The sequence below is a fragment of the Fukomys damarensis genome, unplaced genomic scaffold (assembly GCF_012274545.1).
Source record: "Fukomys damarensis isolate Sample0158 unplaced genomic scaffold, DMR_v1.0_HiC HiC_scaffold_2, whole genome shotgun sequence".
Classification (NCBI taxonomy): domain Eukaryota; kingdom Metazoa; phylum Chordata; class Mammalia; order Rodentia; family Bathyergidae; genus Fukomys; species Fukomys damarensis.
In genome coordinates this window covers 11,492,777-11,507,863 of record NW_022900914.1, presented here as the reverse complement: position 1 = coordinate 11,507,863, position 15,087 = coordinate 11,492,777, and the positions used below count along the sequence as shown (strand labels likewise).

General features: G+C 40.8%; 1 protein-coding gene across 4 annotated transcripts in view; it reads right to left on the bottom strand.

The window, feature by feature from the left end:
- Positions 1–962: 962 nt before the first annotated feature.
- The window catches only part of Lclat1 (lysocardiolipin acyltransferase 1), a 153,804-nt gene continuing 139,679 nt past the window's right edge, over positions 963–15,087 (bottom strand). For all 4 annotated transcript variants that reach the window (XM_010604671.3, XM_010604670.3, XM_010604672.3 and 1 more), the window contains one exon: positions 963–3,876. In XM_010604671.3, coding sequence (XP_010602973.1) covers positions 3,374–3,876 — 503 coding nt within the window. In that variant the 3' untranslated portion in view covers positions 963–3,373. The remainder of the gene's footprint in view (positions 3,877–15,087) is intronic.

The window sequence follows — 15,087 nt, the reverse complement described above, 5'->3', positions numbered from 1 at the left end:
TAAACTCTACTTAATTCACTCCACTTTATTCTGGATGTGTATTACAGTTAACACAACTCACATACATAGCAGTAGACATTGAAAACTAAGGCCATTCTGTGAGTTATTTTTAAAACTTGGTATTCTCCACATAATTATTTTTTTTGCTGTTTTTGGTACCGGGGATCGAACTCAGGACCTTGTGCTTGCGGGGCAGGCAGCGGCACCACTGAGCTAAATCCCCAGCCCCACAATGATCTTTTAAAAAGCAGATTACCAAACCAAGATTCTCTTCTGAAATAAAAATTTAAAATAGGTCCAAGAGAATTTTAGGGCCATATTAATCTGAAGCTCATCGTGTGACATAACCATCTTTGTCTTCTACAGCATAGATAATTCCAAGGAGCCACTAGCTCAGCAGTGGGCTGTTAGCTCCAAGTTACCAGCCACAGTGACAGTGTTCAGAGACCGCTGTTCTCCTGGCGAGGAGCAGAGAGACCTGACCTAAGATACGCACTGCAAAATTCTTGGAACAAGAAAAAGAAAGGGACCCATAACTAAGGCACTGAAAGCACATTATTTATATAAAGAAATGTAAACAATTTAACACCAGCAGGCTCCCTTCGCTAGTCTTTACTGTGAGAGGACACAGGGGCATTGCCTTAGGGTCAGTGCTTGAAGTCAGGTGAAATGGGAATGCCTCCCTGTCTGCAGCATTCAGTCCTGTCTGCCCATGAACGATTCCTCTGATATCGGACGAGATCGGGCATGTCCAGGGTGCTATGGCCCTACACCTGTCATTCTCCACATGGTGCTAAAGAAGTAATTTCAAAGCAACTCAAGTGGAAGCTGTTATTGTCCTATAATCTGCATTTCGAGAGCACAATAAGGAAGAATTTTATTGGGAGCCTTAAATGATTAGGCTCTTCCAAACAGTCTTCTACCTTGTTCTTTGAATTTTAGAAGTCCTTTGGCCTGTTTCATTAGAGAAGTTGGGGGTAAGAACTGTCACCTCAGCAGCAATCCTCTTTCTTTGCAGGTTCAGATTTTAAATGTAATGGTTCATGTTATGAGTAAACCACATTTGCTATACTTAAAACTTTTCAGGGTGGGGAAATTTGGTGAGTGGACAGATAGCACTGTGAACATGTTGCCTTCAAAGTACCGTAAGTGCAGTAAGTAGAAAGGGTGTGTCTGCCCAGGGTGCTAGGGGACAGTGGCAGGGCGATTCCTAAGAGCCCTCACAACAACCAAAGTAACCTAATTGATATTTAACATTTCAGTATCAATTTTAAATATTCTAAGCTCCAAATCATTAACTCTATTTCTTTAAATAAAAAAGTGGGCTTTCATGCAGCTATATTTATGTGCACATGAATACAAATGTAATTTTTAATAAGGCTTATTGCAAAAAAAAAAGGGACTTATTTCTAATTCCTAAAGCAAGTACAATGTCTACAATCCCAGTTTCAGTGCTTTATAATTATGAATTTTGGGTAGGTAAAATAAAATATGTAGTTTATCTTAAATATGTTTGTTGCTATTAAGAGGAAAAAAAAAGGCTTTCCCATGGAAAGGTATCAGAGTGAGAGGCCACTCAACCGAATGAAAGTTAAATGATTGGAGAACTGGGTGAGTGTGTAGGAAAGGCAGGGCTCTGTTACATACACGTGTGTGTAGAAAGCACTTTCTCTTTTGTCTGGGAAAAATGCAATCCTGGTTGTACAACTATTTCCGTATTTAAAAATAACTCAAGGAAGTCTTCGAGAAACTTAAACGAGAAGCCTCTTTCAGTAAGGGAAGGGGAAAAGTCTTTTTTGTTTTTTTGTTTTGTTTTTAAAGAATACCTTTAAAAACGATGAAAGTTAAACAGCTGGGCTGGGAGCAGAAGTGCATAATAAGTAATAAGTAAGCTCCTAACACAATGGAAAACTGGCTTAGAAGCAGCACTAAATGTGGGTTGATGCACTTCAGGAGAGGCACTAGTTAATACTCTTCTAATAAAAATGACGTGTCAACAGTTTCTGTCCCAGTGAGTGCTTTCTCAAACTGCTAAGCAAGCTCCCCACATGTTTACCTTTCCTGGCAATGCATGATTTAAGTGTTAGTTAACAGTCACTGTCGAGCATTAAAGAGAAGGTTTTCGTGCCCAAAGAGTACATAAGGCATGAGTAAAGCTAACACACTTGCTAACAGCTAAGGGCTTTTAACTGTCTTATATTTTTAGCAGCTCTGACCAATATCCCTACTATATGACCAAGGGAAAATAAAACAAAAACGAAGAGGGGGCACACGGCTCCAATGGAGTGGAAATAATGACAACATGCTTCTGTGCCCCAGAAGGGGACTGGTGCTGTGGATTTGCTGAATTTTCCAGTGACTGCAAATGACAGAAATATTTAGGCAGAGTTCGTCAAAAGTGGGTTTAAATATTACTCTTGAGAGGAAGCCTAGGGGTGGAGGCAGTGCTTCTGTTAGCACTGGAAATAATTCCTTTTGTGTTATTTTGGTTTTAAGAGTAAGATTTATCCAGGCTACAAGGGCTGAATACTTTAGGATACACCATTACTGCTGGATCCCCATGCATATGTGGAAAATACAACCTTCCTTTTTCGGTATGTTTTAAAGAAATATTTTACAAGATAGTATGCATCTACAATAACAGAATGTTCCTTTATGTGTGCCTTTAAAAACGTATGTGACTACGTGTATACCACTTTTAAGAGAGAAAAGTGCCACTTGCCAGGGAGTCGTAAGGACTCTAGCACTGAGCACGCAAGACTGAGTGTAAATCAAGAACTTCAACTCAATTCCTATCTTTTAAAATTCAAATGAAGGTTTCATAGTGGAGAGCCTGTGGTTGCTCCCTGAGATGTGTGCAGGTGTGATTTCCAGAGAGGAAAGGGCGCAGGTGGCCTTCTGACAGCTCAGCATGAGGGGCTGGGACAGGTGAGTTAGGGACCTGCCTTAGGGAAGGGTGGGATGGGCTTGGGGGTGTAGAAAGGGTGTGGACAGTGCTCGCTGAGGAAGCGTGCTTGCCCGCAGGGTGAGCAGGGTGGTCACGTGCCAGTGCTCAGGAGTCAGGAAAGAGGATCGGGCCTCTGGGAAAAACTTGTGTGTACCTTGTGTGTTAACAGCCCGATGACTGTTTGATAACGCTTGGGCCCCAATTATCTCACAGCGATTGATCCCTGCTATGTATGCGGCATTGAAGTTACATTCAGAGGTTTAAATCGTAGCAATATTTTTTCCCACAAAATTAAGTGCAAAATATCTTTAACAAATAATGACATTAAGAAATATGTGACAGTCATGCAAAAGTGCATCTTGGTTTACAAAGACTTAGAACATTTCCAAAATATCCCCTAAGTTTTACATTGTGAATCTCGCCATCTTACTCATTTCTCTTTGAATTTAACTGTGGCTGCTTGTGTAAAAAACGGTAGCATGCAAGTTCAATGATTTCCAGTCCACCAAATATCCTCTCTTGTAGCACGAAGATGACAATGGTGATGATAAAGTACCAACGAACAAGGCTATACAGATATATGAGCAGGCACATCGCAGGGCTGAACAGGGTCCAGTACAGGATTGACAGCAGTTTGACCACAAGGACCCTGAGCTCAGACTTGCAAGGAGGGATTACACTCTGTCCAGTGAAACAGAAGTTCTTCTCCCCTTGGTAGAAGGAGCGCAGCCTCTCTTCCTTCTCCTCCCACCGCTTGTGGCACCAGAGTTGCAGGTCCTCCTTGGACACGGGAAGGGTGTCTATGGGGTAGCGGTGGACGTGGAAGTGGATTTCCTTGGGGAAGTTTCCGTGGAGGAGGTGCTTCTCGGTCTGAGGAATGTTGTGAGGATACGCCACGGTGATGTCGTGCACGGCATCGAGGTTCCTACCTAGGTTTTGAAAAGAGAAAAATATCTTTGGGCTGGCAGTAATCAATGGGGGTGCTTTTGCTGATTCACACTGCAGGCAATATCTGAAAAATCGGGTTAGAGTGAACCATGATGAACAAACAGAGCTACAGGTATAGTACTATGTTCTTGGGTCAGTATTTACCTATCATCCCCCCAACCCCACCACTTGCTAATTACTACAAAGCTTTAAAAAGAAATAATTTCCATTCCCAGAAATAGTAATCTGCCATTCTTGAGCTGAATGATCAGTACATTAGGTCCAATTTAAGATGGGAATTAAAGGGTACGGCACCAGTCCTTTACCCACAGGTTTCCCTGTTTGACACTTCTTCTTGATAGACTTATCTCTCCAAATACAAACTTCCTCACCTTGCACTGATATCACCATGTCATCTACTGGACAGAAACTTTCAGAATCACACATGGGTAACTGGCAACTGGAGGCAAGGGGCTGGCTCGGCAGGTGAAGCAGGAGCAGAGAGCTCAGCAAGGACAGGGCAATAAAAGTGCATCACAGACGCGTGGTGCAGGCTCTCATGTTTTCATGGTTCCGAATTAAACAATGTGACAAAAGTGTCTTGACTGGTGGAGCCTAGAGAAGCAAAGATTGCCCAGAGGGCAGTGCCAGCAGTGGTGTGACATCCAACAAGGTTCCAAAGAACTAATGTGGACAGTGGACAATGGGGGCGGGGGGTGTCACAGAGGTGCCTTTCAGGTAGGATAAAACATGGTGACTTTCTGAATTAAAAATGTATCACAACCAAGACCTGGCATGTAAAGGTACAAGATTCCAGTAATGAATGTAACTGTACTGTCTACCTAGAATGTACCAATAAATTCAATTAAAAAAAAAAGTATCACAGGAGAAGACGCACGGCCGTGAGTTCCCTTCAGAATACTTCTGCCACTTAAGTCACTAGTTGACTTTCTGAAGCAGTTCTGGAAGTCCTCTTTCCTGAGTGTCTCTACTTGGGCATTGTTTGTGGTTTCCTTGATGTCCTGAACTGATTAAAAATGTTTGCCTTTCATGGCATTTTGACGTTGGGGAAGAGCCAAGTCACATAGTGCCAGATGCAAAGGGGGCTGAGGACAAACAGCAATGCTTTTATCTGACAGAAACTGCCATAAACATTAGAATTGATTCAGGATATCGACACAGCCCACAAAAAGCCATGAAAGGGGACCTTCACCAGAGCTGTCTGAGAAGATGGCAAGAAGGATGGGATAAAGTGAGGGGCGAATGCTAAGGGGGACCCATGACCACGTGGTCCTCTACAGTCATACATTTTAAATATCCGTACTGAAGCATTCACTGAAGTTTGGTGTCTCGCGAACACGCGTTCGCCCTGTGCTTGGCTTCACTGCTGCACAGTTCGCACTTCTGCTCCACAGTGCACATCCACCGTGTGAAGATCCTACCTTGCAGCCAAAGTGACCGTGGACTGAAAAACTTCTCTAAGTGCGAGCCAAATAAACCACTTCTCCACTCAGTTATGTATGTCAGGTACTTTGTTCCAGCCATGGAAAAGTGACATGCGGGAAAGAATGAAAGAACTTATTTTTGGCTCAAGGTGTGAGCAGGTAGTGGGGCCCTTGAGATCAGAAGTGTGGTTGCGGTGTTAGATCTGGAAGAGGGTTGGGAGCCCTTTAATGGAAGCTGTATGCAAGGATCAGGGAAGTTAAGTGTTTTGTCCAAGGGCACAGAATTTGGTGCAAAGCCTCTGAATGTTGCTATCTTCTGTACTCTTTATCTTCAGAGAGAGAGAGACTCTTTTGATGAAGACTTCAGTATCTTACAGAACTTACTGGTACAGAAAACATTAACTTGTGATGACAGAAATAAGAACAGCGGTTGCCTGAGGAGGTGGGAAGTGCCTGAGAGGTAGTTGGAGGACGTTTTCTGGAGTGATGAGCAATCTAGATTTAAAGGTGTTGTGCTCGCTTCGGCAGCACATACAGATGAAAGGTGTGGATTACATAATGCTACGTTTGTTAGAATGCTCCAGGGACTACACAGGAACACGACACATCCCTGGAATAGTTAATTGTTAACTCACCTGCTTTAAAAATCAAGTCTTTTAGCGTGAATCAATACTACCCTGTCTCATAACAGGTCAAACCCTCCCTGACTATATAAAGTGAGTCACGTACCAGTCGAGGGGACCTGCCACCTGCAGACCCCTTGTGCCTGACATCCACAGCCAGACCTCCACACTAGCTGCCTCACCTTGCCTTCATCCGTTTCTTCCCACTTTCTCTCATAATGGAGAAAATAAGATCTGTCATTTTTTCATGCCAATTCGGAGTTATACTCACAGGGCATTTACTTTCAAGACTGCTCTACAACCAGTTTCCACTTGTTTTCTGGCCCAATCCTTCCTGCAGCTGAGTTACTGGCTGTCACCACAGCCCTGCTCACAGCCTTGACCCATCCACTGTACTCATGCAGCTCCTCTCGCTCTGTACCACTCTCACGTCCAACCCTAGAATCCTGGGACTTGGTCTTAATCTAATCTTAATATAGTCGTGAGTTCCAGCCTTTCGGCTACATGGGGTTCACAATGCTTAGCAGTCAAATATTTACTTGTGCATTATTAGAAACTGGCATTGAAATAGTAAGAAACGTTACTTACTAGTTTTACTCAGAACTGGGACTGCTCCTTGCTTGTTCCTCGCTCTTGGCGACCTACAGGTTAAGGGTGTGTATGCACCACGTCTGTCTGTGGGTTATGATGTTCAGTATTTAAGACAACGATGGCACCACTGGCGGGGACTGTCCTTTGAGAAGAATTCTAGCGACCAAATCCCAGCCCAGCCTCTTGACTGTAGTACCTAATCTCTCTGTGGCTTACTTGCTTCTTGTATCTGTAAGGTACCTCCCTGCATGGTGGCAAGAGTTACAGGAAAATAATATGCATCGACCCACACATAGCAGAACCTAGCGCACTGGAAAGGCTCAGTGAACCCCAGCAGCTGCATCACGGCTCATCTGACCACCCGGACGCCGCCAGCCTTCACTTCAGCAGTAGTTCCCACAGCCCCTACTGCCTCTGAAGCCCCTTCTATGCTGCTGTCCAAGCATCACTTGCCTAGGCCTCGCAGATGCACATAGATACCTACCGATTGAACCTTCCCACTCACTCAAGGGTTCAAACTACTGTTCTTTCTGCCTATAAGGAGCTTAGGAAATGGTTTTATTTTCAGATACCATAGCTATTGGACAGTTATACAGTACTTTGTTTTGTTTTTTGTGGTACCCAGGATTGAACTCAGGACCTTGTGCCTGCAAGGCAGGTGGCAATGCCACTGAGCTAAATCCCTGGGCCCTGGTACTTTATTATTTTATAAAACTAGCACTGTGTTAGAAGAGCCACACTCCCTAGGGCCCAAGTTATGCCTTGCCACACCTGCAACAAAGCATTTGCTTTAACATTTCAATTCCTAATTTTTAGTCTCCAAGACTGAGGGAATTTTGAATACAGTATTTTACTTGTGTTTAAGTAGCCAGTAGGAGTTTAAAAGCTATGACTGAGTTTTGCAAAAGTAATATCCAGAAAAGAATGTTTCTAAGAATATCAAGTTTGGCCCATGATGATTAGAAGAATCCTACATAATATAAAAAACTCCGTGGGAATGTGAGATGGCTATATCCTTATATGTTGTACATTTACACCAAAAGAAATGAAAGAGTGCAAATTAAAGTGAAGACATCCTGGTTTGCCCATACCTACTAAAGCATCAGATTCAACTGTGTACTTCAATGACAGAATAATAGAAATGTATTTTTTAACCTAGTGATTTTTAATAGAACTGATAACAACTGAAACCTTTATTTCTCCACTCTGCAATCAAATATATGTAGACTATACAAAAATATAATTTATTTTACATTTTAATACCTGCTTCAATTCAAATACAAGTCTAGTTTTCTATTAGCCAGATCTAAAGACATACATTTAACCATGTATACTGGAAAACTTTAGATAAAGTAGCTTGTCACTCAAGAGAAATTTGTTAAAATGCTGAGGGAGGGCCCGGGATATAGCCCAGTGGCACTGCCGCCTGCCTTGCAAGCGCAAGGTCCCGAGTTCAATCCCCATTACCCTCCCCGCCAAAAAAAGCTGAGGGATGTTGATTTTGTACATTGTTTTCCAGATTTTTTTTTTAAATCACCCAAAGAAGATAGAAGTTGGCTTTAGTAACTAAGCATTCACTCACCAGCCCTGACTTGTAATCATACAAGGCCAGTAATGCAGCATGACAAGCTGGCATTAGAACAGTCCTGAATGGAACAATTCGGACATGCTTAGACTAAAAGTACCAATAAATAAGATACCTTTCAGCTTTGAAATAAAAACAGTATGCATGAATCACTTGAAAACCAACTGGCAATAAGGCTCAAAATACTGTGCCATTTTCTTTGTTAGAGAAAATACTAGTTGCCTACTTGGAACGTTATGCATTTTTCCTTCAGTGTAAACTGAGCACTCATGGAACAAAAAGTGGAGTCTGATGGCTCCTTACTTTACCTTTACCAGTTCCGTGACCTTGGCACGTTCACTGTGAGCTGTCCATACGCGTCTCTCAGTACCTGCCCCATGTTGTGGGTTTTGTGAAGACCAACTAGGATAAATGCTTTATGAGCTTGGAGCAGAGCCTGGCACATAGTAGAGCAACAGAAGATGCCGGGCATGTGTGTACTGACATTATTCCTTGTTATGGCTCGTGTTTAGGTGTCCCCTCAAAGCCTTGGCTTTTTCCAGAGGTGGATGAATCTAGAGTGTGTGATTGATTCATAGCGGGGCAAGGCCCAAAGGTGCTTGACTAAGGGCAGGGTGCCACCCACCGTATGTAGTCTGAATAAGATACAAGGGGTGAGAAGACCCTGTTAACTCTTGTTGATTTCTTCTGCAGCCATGAAGTGTCCCTTGTTGCCTTTGCTACCCTGTGCCACCATGTTATTCCTCCTCTGCGATGCCCGTTTGCCATCCCTGTCTTGGAGCCAGTCGGTTATGGACTGAAACCTCTACAAACTGAGCTAAGCAAACCCCTTCCTCTCTAACTTTGAGTCTCAGTTATTTTGTCTCAGCAAGGAGAAAAAAGTAACACATTCCTCCAGGTAGGACAATCACTGCTACCACTTGAAATGTTAGGGTCTTACCATTACCTTCTTTTTTTTTCCCTAGATTCCCTCATTCTTTGGGAGAAACCAAAGAATGAGCTAGTGCAGAAACACACATTTCTCAAGCAAATGCCTGGGCTTATGATAAACTGCCCGTATTTCCACATGCGGGCTTTCAGGCTTCTTTGAAAAAAAGTGAAAGGCTCTTTTTGACTCACATTTAGAATTTTTATAGAAGTTATTTTATATTAGCAGTTTTGCTTTTTTCATAATTCTCCAAATTAACTTCTAAAAACTTCTATAGTAAAAAAGTTACTAAACACAAATGAACACAGGTAAACTATAGAAGAAAAAAATAGTGACATGGTACACTATATACATTTATTGCATGAGGACATCTTTTTGAGTCCTAACAATTGCAGATGCAATGCTAGTCCCGGAAGATTATACTGGCTAGTGACACCACAGCCATCTTAGCTGGTATGTATCCACCCTCAAATGTTTTTGGTAATATAAAACTGTCTACTGATGCATTTCTTGGAAAACACCTCCAGCATTGGGTGATGCATAAATTAACATCTTTCTACTCCTTTATGTTAAAGAGTAAACTGTGTTCCCAAAATTCAAATGTTAAAACCCTACTCCGAATGTGGCTCTATTTGGAGATAACAGCCTTTAAAAATGTAACTGCACTTAAATGAGCTCACAAAGGGGTGAGGATCTAATCAATATGACTACTGTTTTTATGGGACAAGGAAGAAATACCAGGATACTTGTGTACACAGTAAGAGCCATGAGAAGTATAATGAAAAGAAGCCTAGAGAAGCCTCAGGGGAACCCAGCCCTGCCAACACTGTGATCTGTGCCTTGTGTCCTGCAGAGCTGTGAGGGAAGAAACTTCTGTTTAAGCCACTTGGTCTATGTCATTTTGTTTTATAGCAGACAAATGAAGAATGCACACGCACGCACACACACACACCCACACACACCATTTGCCTTGAAAAAAGTTCTACAAACAATACATTAGTGCCAGTTTATCATTTGTTTTTACATGCATCTTTCCATTCATGTCATTAAAGATTCTTGAAACATTTTATGGATACATATGGATATTTGATTAAATAGACTTAAAAACTTTAAAAAGCTTGTTGTTTGCAGATATTTGTTTCTACATAAACATTTAAATAGATATGCTTATAACAATTGATAATGCTTTTCTAGGCTAAATTCCAGTAAGTCAAACAGTAGATAAAAGAACATAAACACCTGAACAATCTTTTGCTATATATGGGAAACTGATTCTCAGAAAAGTAAATTTAAACTAACACAAGAAATAGATGATAGTGCTTTCTTTTTCACATTTTTTACTAATGCTGGTACAGTAAATTATCTTCCCGTTCTGGGGACTGAATTCTGAGACTTCGCACTGAGCTATATGCCCAGACCTTTTTTAATTTTAATTTTGAGACAGGCTCTCCCTAAGACATTAAGTAGCGTGGCTGGGCTCACACTTTCTGTCGTCCTGCCTCAGCAGGAAGATCACAGGTGTGCCACCACCACCTCTGGCTTTGGTACTGTGATTTCTTTTAGAAAGTTGCCAAAATGTATTACTTTATTTTTAATGTTTTTGATTACACAAATTTTGGGGCCATACAGACTGATGATACTCTTTGCTTGTTTAAAAATTCAGTTACTTGTCATAGTCTGATGGATTTAGAAGAGTGCTTTACATAGTAAAGATATTTATCGTCCATCATGTGCTGTAAATAATTTATGCTAATTTTGCTGTCTGACCACCACTGAATTTCTTTTGTTGGATTTGCTCTCCTGTGAATGCAGTTTCATTTCCTTTATCAATTTGATAGGCCATGTAGTCCCTTCCAGTCAATGCGAATCTTTTTCATCACAGATTAATCAATTGAACACTGTGCTGAAAATATATTTTATAAATCCATTATCTCCTGCCTTTATTTATGGCATTTTTTTTCCAACACAAGTGTCTATATACCTCTTCAAGAACATCTTTCTGTTACAGCTCCTCCATTTTATGTGTATTCTATATTTCTCTACAGGATGAAAATACAAGCTAGCTTTACCTTCTTTCAAAGAGACAACGATTTTTGCAGACACCTTTATTAAATAACTCTTTTGTCCATCGCAGTGAAGTACTAAGTAGGTCATGCAGTAAATTCTCAAACCTGCCGATCTACTCTCCTTTTTCTCTTCTGTTCCGCTAACCTGTACATAAACACAGCTGCTTCAAGACCACACTGATTTTCTGAGTGCCTTGATACACAGTAAAGCAAGTATGCCTGTATGTTCTTTTTCATACTATACTTGACTTTTCCTGGGCAACTACTTTGCAATAGAAACTCTTAAGAGTTCGGGCTAGGGATTTAGCACAGTGGTTCCACAGCCTGCATTCCAAGCACACAAGGACCTAAGTTCGATCCCTGGTACCTGCCCCCAAATGTTAACCAAGGTTTTAGCCAGGTGTGGTGGTGCACACCTGTAATCCCAGCACTCAGGCTGAGGCAGGAGAATTGCTGTGAGTTTGAGACTAGCCTGGGCTACATAGTGATTTCCAGGTCAGCCTCAACTACATAGTGAGACCCTATCTCAAAAAACCAAAAAAAAAAAAAAAAGTTTGACTCAATTCCAAAACAAGTACTGTAGCCCCCTCAAAAAAAAATTTGTTTTTATATAGTACAGGAAACCAAGACTAAATAGAGGACTTCAAAGGAGTATGAAATCATGAACCTACACAAATACATATGTGATAAAATAGAAGATCGACACATATATACTGAATCTTGTAATTTGTTTGCTAAATATCTTGCGTTCAATTCAAAATCATGTTAAATATCATTGAATTTTGCCTTTTTTCAATAGAAATTTAGGCTGTTTTCAGTAGCCATGGCAAATTTTACCATCCTTATACTCGTGTGCAATGTTTTTCCTCAATGCCAGGGATATTCCAATATAAATTATGAGGACAGCAATAAATAAAACAATGCGCTATGCAAGGGGAAAGGACAAGGGAACTACTTCCAAACTGTTTTCACTTCCAGGACCTATTCAGCACACTTAAATCCTGTGCATGTGTGCACTGTATTACTGATACAAGGTCCTTTTTAGCCTATACTCTGAAAAAATTCCTATGCTTTGTTTTCATTGTCATTCTTTAAAAGAAAAAGTTGTGCTAATATGCTGCTGAGAAAAGATAGTTAAAATTTAGCCTGAAAACGAGAGCAGTAACAAAGTATACTATTTTACCTTATGCTTGGCCTCAACAAATTTATTTAGACATGAATCAATACCGTAAAAAAAAAAAAAGACAGGAAGTGTTAGTTACATGTGTAATCTGCTAATTTTCTGGGGTTTTTTTTTATATAAATGAGACCAGAGATGGCACATCATTATAGTCGCTACACTTCGATGTGAGGACTGAAGATGACCAGACAGAGCTGTAGACAAATCTTTGTGAAGTTTATCAGGGTCCACAGTCATGTTTCAGTATCATACGAATGCTTGAGATCCCAATTCCTATTGATAGCTGTAGAAACAAAGCCACAGAAAAATTAAGTCACTTGCTGAAGATCATGTAAGCTTGTAGTCAGTTCTGCCTGACTCTAAGAACTTCCTCCTATGCAGTTCTGCTTTCTCAGAGCTTAAGAACAGGAGTGAAAGGTTCAGGCTGATCTGGTTTTGCACCCAGTATCAGTGACCTTCTGCAAGTTAATTTCATTTCCCTGGGCCTCAGGGTTGTCTCTTCCAAAATGGGAATAATGTTTCCCTCCATGAGCTAGAAAAAAGTTTGTCCATAGTTTGTAAAGGCAAATTATATTAAGCTACATTTTGTTAGTCTTCCATTTTACAGAATTTATTTCATCGCCAAGTTTCTTTTAATCTTGCACTATATTTTCATCTTTCAAGTGCATCGTGCCTATGCTCTGATTAACAGAGTTTTGCAGTCTTATGTAGGTAGTGAAGCTTACATAAATTTCTATCATCCCCTCCTGGACAACACTTAATTGATCAGTTTACCAAACCAGAAGGTAGCCCTACCATCTACTTAGTGGTGGCCACCTAAACTACAGTAGAATGTCTAAATTACAATCTTGCAAACCTAGCAAATACAGTATATGGTAGTACTGGTATGGCTTAAAACTATAAAAATAGGTCCTGAATCAAAATCTAATGTTACTACCCTACCATCTTTAGTTGATTATATGATTCTGCATAGGACACAGAATGTTCTCTATAACTTCATTCTTTTCTCCTTTGGGAAGAAAGTAAATCTGGCTGGGGATAAGGTTATATGGCTTTGTTAATGAGATCGGGGCAAGATCTTGTCTTCAGGAACAAGACAACTAGACAGCAGAAGGAAAATGTCTCTGGTCTCAGGTGGGTTTTGTCTTTCTTTCCCTGACCCTGGGTTCTGCACTGAGGGCCTCTCTGATCCTAAGGCAGCTGCCAATCTGTTTAGGCTGTGTCACACCTCCAGGTACTGAGCCCTCTCCTCAAATTATTTAGGTATTAAGCTACCTTGTTTTCAATCACTTGGAAATCAGAATTCTTGTTCAGTACTGTTGGCCTCGGTATGACTGAGAATTGAGAATCTTATGAAAACAAGATTTTTTGGATCAACCAAGACTGATTCAAGCATGGCTATAGGCATTCCAAAACAGAAGCTATTAATCCTAAAGTCCCTCTTGCTGTTGATGAAAGGCATGTGAAGAGAAATAGCTGGGCAGGAGAAGGCCCATTCTACTTTTTCCAGTTCATACTTCCCCGCCCAAATGACCAAATTAAATATTCCAGCAAGGATGACACTTCATGGCCTTTCTCCCTGGTAGTAGAAATAGGCATGATTCCCTCCCTCCTTATCCTTGTGACTTACAGCCTCATAAGAACAAAGAGAAGTGGTGGTGATAAAAAATACAGATCAATCTAGGGTCTGTTTCAAAGTCAGAATTCTCAAGTGCAGGTGGCTTGTGTGCCCAGCTCTTCACTGTGTAAAAGCTGCCACAGCCACGGTGGGGAAGAGGGGAAGAGATAATCTGATGGAAATGGTAACTTTTCTACTAAGGAAAAACAATCAGGTTACATGTAGCTCAACAGCAAGACAGCCAGTCTCTCATTCTTGCAGAATAGCAGGAGAACAACAGGCTCTATTCTTTGCACAGTTTATAAAGTATCTTTTGTTTAAAAAATATGGACTTTATGTAATTCAGAAAGGTTTCAAAGAAAAGAGCAGATATGCTGATAACACCATGTATCATGTTGATACTTCTGGCCAAAGTAGGTTACATATTGCGCTTTTCTTCCCTTTCTTTACTTATTGCAGACAGATGTTAACATTACATAAAACTGGAAAACAACCAAAGCATTCTAATCCTTTCTAAATGACCAGAATTCCACGCAGGGGGCAGTCTGTATTTATAAACCAGTTCTTAGTTTTGAATAGCTGCTGCTTGTCTTATGTTTTTCCAGAAAGAAAACTGATGTTTGTTTTTTGCAGACCAAGGAATCTAGAATCAACTGCTGATACAAAGGAAGAACATTTTACATAACAATATCTCGTGTCCTTTATTCCTTAGACATGACTGATTAAGGACTCTGGAAACATTTCCCAAACTCCACCGACTAGAAATTTCTGTGCCAACGATATTCTCAAGGCAAATTCTCCCCAAAGCAGCAATACAGTATGGACCAGTAAAGGCTGGAGGTGTTAAGGATGAATTTATTTTTAGTAAAATTTTTCCCTCAGAAAGTAGAGGTCAGGGTGGATAATCCAGCCCAAATGTTTACTAAATAATTGCTACATCTGAGCAGAAGAAGGAGTAGAATGAGGGTTGAGGAACTTCTCAGGAAAATGGCCATTAAGAAGCAGACTTCTTTGCAAATACTCATTAGGAGACAAGAGAGGGGAAAATGCTCCCATCTAGATTAGTTCCTTTGAACTGGTCAGTTTGGACAACGGTAACAATTTCCTGTAGCCTGGTGACTTCAACAACATATATTATTGCTCATAGTTTTGGGGCTGGAAAGTCCAATATCAAGGT